Source organism: Octodon degus, unplaced genomic scaffold (genome assembly GCF_000260255.1).
Source record: "Octodon degus isolate 3935 unplaced genomic scaffold, OctDeg1.0 scaffold00153, whole genome shotgun sequence".
In the NCBI taxonomy this organism is placed as follows: Eukaryota; Metazoa; Chordata; class Mammalia; order Rodentia; family Octodontidae; genus Octodon; species Octodon degus.
This window is the reverse complement of record NW_004524729.1, coordinates 336,807-342,099: the sequence shown is the minus strand read 5'-3', so window position 1 is coordinate 342,099 and position 5,293 is coordinate 336,807. Positions and strand designations below refer to the sequence as shown.

The window sequence follows — 5,293 nt, the reverse complement described above, 5'->3', positions numbered from 1 at the left end:
AAATAAAATAAAAATTGCTTACTTTTTAAAATAGCCCCTGTCCTGATCGATCCTGATTGATTCTTGTCTGTTTTATCAGTTAAGAGAAGTGGTTCATCTGCCTGTGTGGCTGTAGGCTTGTGTGTCGCCTTTTAAGTGTGTCGTGCTTTGCCTTCTTGCATGTGGAAAAGTGCTCCGTATTATGTAGCGTAAAGAAGAAGAAGAAACTGTGCTACGCTGGTTTGGTCTTGAAATGAACCTTTGGAGGACTCTGGACTTCGAGTGGGTCCGAGAGCTCAGCGAGCAGAGCCTTGTGTTTCTGCTCACCAGCGTGTGCTGATACCGACTCTTGGCTGCAGTAGGCGTGATGCCGGGCTGCCGAGGCCACAGTGCGCTCCCAGCTGGCCTGCAGGCCAGGGCCTCTGTTACTGACTGGGTTTGTTTGTTTTGTTGTTTTTGGTGCTCCTGGAGACAGAACACATGGACTTCGCACTGAGCTATGTCCCCAACCCCTTTTCCCTTTTTTATGTTGAGACAGGGTTTTGCTAAATTGCTAACTTTCTTGAGCTGGGCTCCAATTTTGATCTTCCTGCCTCAGCCTCCCCAAAGTCCTGAGATTACAGATGTGGCCGCCATCCCTGGCTCCTTAAATTTCTTACCTTCTGAGGCACCCTCATCCCCTCCAACGGCCTCCTTTTCCTCCGCGATCCCCACTAACAAAGCTCTTCCCAAAGCCTTCTAAATGCTGGCCCTCCTCTTCCTGAGTAAGGCCTGCAGCCCCTCCTCCCCGGCAGGGTCACCCATCATCCATCGCACCACCATTAAGTCCAAAGGGCGGGCATTCTCCGGCCTCACTGTCCTGGATGACTTAGCAGCATCCAGCACCGCTGAGCGGCCTTCTCCTTCTTCCTACCCCACCCTACGCGCTACCCCCCCTCGTTCCTTCCCCATTCGCAGGTTCTTCTGGACCTCTCAACACTGGGGTCACGGCTGGGCTGGCGGGCCAAGTCTGGGGAACTCCTCTATCTATCTACATGCTTCTCCCAGGGTGATCCTGTTGGGCCTCGAGGTTCTGAGCCTCACCCACGTCCTGGGCCTCCTCGGAGTTTCCGCCTTCAGTGCAGATTCTCTGGACAGTGCTTCCTCTTGGACGCCGCTGGCTTCTCTCCAGGCAGACTCCAGCTCTCGCCCCACTGAGCACCTTTTGCTGCTCTTCTGGTAAAAAATGATGGCTGTGGGCTCAGGCCGAACATTTTGAGCCCACACTCTTCTTGTTTCTTTCCATCACCTCCCAGATCTGATCTATCAACAAACCTTGCTCCCCAGCGGACCCAACATCCAGTACCCTGTTCCCCACTCGTCTCTTGCTGAGGAGGCTGCCCCTGCCCTCAGGGCCCCAGTCAGCAGCCAGAGCAACCCATGAAGCCACTGAGCCATCATGTCCCTCTGCTCAGCCTCTGTGGTGGGATGAGGGCCTCTTAGAGTGGCAGTGACCCTGTTAGAGTGGATAGGGAGAAAGCAGGGGTCCCCTGGAAGAGAGGCCGCTGTGGCTCAGGTCTGCGTACCAGGGCAGGAGGGCTCAAGAGGCCCTGGGACTTCCAAGTCACAGGTGTAAGAGATTGGATTCCCACTGGGGACCCCTGGCTCATTCCCATCCCTGAAGCTGGGTCTGGGAAGTGATTCTCAGGACCCCTCAGGGATCCCCAGCTCCCCCACAATCACAGCATCTGGGCTGTCACTGTCACATGGGCCACCTCCTGGACACACCAGGATGCCTACTGCTTCAGGTGTCCACTGCTGTCCTCCCGCAGTGGTTCCCTTGTCCAGGAAGCTCCTCCTGCCTTTAGACAGGCCCTTTCTTTTCAGATGACAGCCATGCTGACCCCTCTGTCACCCAACCTCCTGTCACCCTTCCCCAGTCTCTCCACAGCCCTCATGACCACCCTTGGCTTAAGTTGTCATTGTCCATTTTGAGTCCCTTCCCACTTCCACCAGCCAGGCCCCAGCACTGCCCTTACTTTCCAGGGTGTCCCAGGTTCCAGGGGGCCCTGTGCAGGGCTGAGGGGACACCAGTGGCAAATGTAGGGTGCCAGCGCCGTGGTTTGCAGTCTCTCAGCAGTGTCCTGAGCTCTGCTCCCTGCCTCCTCCTGCTCCTGTGTCCCCATTCTTGCTGTCACTGCTTGTAGCAGGCAGAGAGGCCTTTCCAATGCACAACTGTGACTCAGTGGTGACACAGATCTGGGTGCTCCTCTCCACTGAGCCCTGCTCCCTTCTCAACAGCGTCCTAGATCTCCCCCGTGGCCCCCAATGCCAGGACCCTCAGACTATGTCCAGGACCAGGCAGTGACTTTGCATGGCCCTGGATGATGGCCTGGGCACTGCCTTTACTCTGATGCCAGGCTGATGACCACTTGGGCCAGCACCATTACGCACGGGCCAGCAGCTGCCAAGAGTGCTCACCGGACATGGGTCTCCAACCCCACTGTCTTCCAGAAAGCCAGCACAGCCCAGGGCAGCCTGGTGGGGAGCGGCACAGTCCTGGGGTGTGCTGGCCCAGCCCAGCCAGCCCGGCCACGGCAACCCGGAGAAGCCAGCAATCCCCTCAGTGGCACAGCCAGGGAAGGCTGGGAGAGTCCTGCCTCTGTGGGTCACACCCTGAATGCAAATGCAGCCTGCAGGTCAGGACTTGTCAAAGGCTTCGCACCGCAGCTGCTAAGGGTGGCCGTCGTTGATGTGGCCTGTGCTGTCCTCAGCCCTGCAGCTGCGCTGGCCCAGTCACTGTGCAAGCACCCTCTCTCCCTGTGTCTGGCCCTGTCTGGCTCTGTTAGCCCCGGTGCTCTGGGTGTGGGGCTGTTGGGGGAGCTACCGTGGGGCCCCAGATCAGCCTTCCTGCTGAGGTGAGGGAAGGGGGCTCACGCTGGCTCCCCTCTGTGACCGCAAACACCCAGCTTGGCGCTGCTGTGAGATCTGCGAGGTTGCAGAGGGGTCCAGGCCTGGGTGGATGGGGGTGAGCAGACAGAGTGGCCGAGGGACACAGCCTGCTTGTCCCTGCGCCAGGACAGCTAGCGCTCTGGGCGGGCAAAGAGACCTGCACGGGTGGAGAAAAGCTCACAAGTTTCCTTCCCCTGGAAATGCAGCTCCTCCTCGGGGAGGGGAGCGGTTGGAAGCTTTCTGCCAACACCCACCTCTTGCTGGCTCAGGACCCCAGAGAAGCCCCACCACCCCGTGTCTGATGCCCTTGAAGTGAGGGTCTCCCAAGTGCCAAATGGTTTATTACATGGATTTTCATGCCCGGCTGCCTCACAGTGCCTCCTTCCCTCCTCCCCTCCTGCTCCCCACCCTCCTCTTGCCTCTGAGCACCACCTGTCTCTCCAGCCTGCCTTGGCAACCCCTGCTTGACTGTTGCCAGGGAAACCGCCTCCTTGGCAACGAGCCGGCATCTATATGACACATACATGGGAAGGAAAGGCTTCTGCCTCTTGCTTAGGCTGTTGCTTGGTTTTACTCTGGACCCTAGTGGGGTTGGAGGGTGAGTCCACGGTGAAGTTGCAGGAGAAGGGTGCAGCATTTTGTCTTCACTGATGATCATCAGAAGCTGCTTATTAAGCACCTACTGTTTGCCTAGCTCTGTACAAAGCCTTTTATGTTTGGTATCTCATTTAATCCTCCATTAAGCGTGCAAAATACACATGATCATTCCCATTCCCCTCTCCAGTGTGGCCCCAGGACACACACAAGAGAGGGAGGTGTCTCCTCTTCATGGCCCATCTGGTGTCCCCTCACTGTGCCAGGACCAGCTGTTGACTTGGAGACCCAGACACTAACAAGGCACAGGCCCTGCCCTCAGGAGGTTTCCAGTCCAGGGGGAGGCTAGGGGTTGGCAAAGTAACGGCCCCCAGCCCAGGCAGAGCTTGCCGTTCACCATGGCAGGACGCCAGGGTCATGTGTGGCTGTGCACACTAGAATTCCCAAGGAGGAGCATCCGGGGATGACCAGCACCCCGGGAGGGAAACGTCAGACATGGTGGGGAGGGGGTACCCTGAGAGTCAGGGCTGCACTGCAGAGCTCCCTGGCAGGGCATGGGCTTGAGGGGTAGGAGATGTCTCCAACAGGTGCCTAGGTCTCTTGTGAGCCCAGGACATCTGGTGGGGAGGGCCCTAGAGGTTGTGTGTGGTCAGACAAGGCCCCCCTCCCGGGGGCAGAGCTTGGAACCAGGAGAGAGGGTGGTGGGCAGCAGTGGTTGTGGGTACCAGGCAGGGATGGGACAGGAAGGGAGGCTGACAGACCCTTTATGACCTGCCCTGGCCTGGCCATCCTGTCTCCTGCAGGCCCTGCAACGCCGGGAGACCGAAGTCTACGCCTGCATCGAGAGCGAGGGGGCCAGTCCATCCCCTGCCTGGAGCTTTCCCTCCCAGGTATGCAGGGCCTGGGGACACCAGTCTGACTCCTGGTCTATAAACTGAGGCACCAAGACAATCCCTGCCTCATAGTTGGGTGCGAGGACAGCTGCTTTGGGCAGCCAGGAGGCACCCACATACTGTGGCGATTACCACTCCCATTAGTGGGCAGTGGCAGTGTCTACACTGTCCGGTCAGGCTGGTGCTGGTGAAAGTGGGAGCTGGCATCCAGTCTGGTACCCACTAGAATGGCCCGATCAGGCCTCTGCTACCATCATGCCAGGGCCTGAGACCCGTTATCTGTCACCTGTTCTCTCTCAAACCTCAGTTTTCTCCTCAGTAAAGTGGATGTGCAATGCCTGTTTGCAATACCATGCACCCCAGAATGCAAAAGAGCATCTGCCCAAGAGCTTCAAAGTGGTTTGAAGCCCCAAAAGATGGGGGGCTTGGGTCTGGTGCCCACCCACAACCCAGTCTGGGAATAGTAGATGAGTCTCTATTATTACCATCCTGACCAAATCAAGGCCTCCCACCCTGGCGCCCCAAGGATGTCTGGGACACTCCAGGCTGAGGCCGCCCTGTGCCAGGCCCCAGGGTGCTGGATAGGAGAGCAAGGCAGGGCTCTGTCTCCTGGGAGCCTTGGTCTTCGGGGAAAGGGAGGCGAGCCCAGGTACACAGAGATGTCCGTGGTCCTGGTGCAAGGGCTGGGGTGCCATGGGTGTTCAGGCCACTGGGGCCCAGAGATGGGTCCTGCAGGGTGCGTGAAAGCCAGTTAGGGAGCCAGGGTGTGTGGGGGGGTACCCCCCAGGCCAAGCACAGAACGCAAGGTGAGGGTGACCAGCATTGGCTGAGGAGAAGCTAGGCTTGGGCTTAGGCCATGGAAGCTGCCCAGGATGTGGTCCACCTGCCTTGGAAGC

General features: G+C 58.3%; 1 protein-coding gene across 4 annotated transcripts in view; it reads left to right on the top strand.

Annotated features, from left to right (window-relative positions):
• Positions 1-5,293, top strand: part of Nfam1 (NFAT activating protein with ITAM motif 1) — a 30,763-nt gene that overhangs the window by 21,787 nt on the left and 3,683 nt on the right. For all 4 annotated transcript variants that reach the window (XM_023702543.1, XM_023702542.1, XM_023702544.1 and 1 more), the window contains one exon: positions 4,308-4,394. In XM_023702543.1, the coding sequence (XP_023558311.1) occupies positions 4,308-4,394 (87 nt within the window). The remainder of the gene's footprint in view (positions 1-4,307; positions 4,395-5,293) is intronic.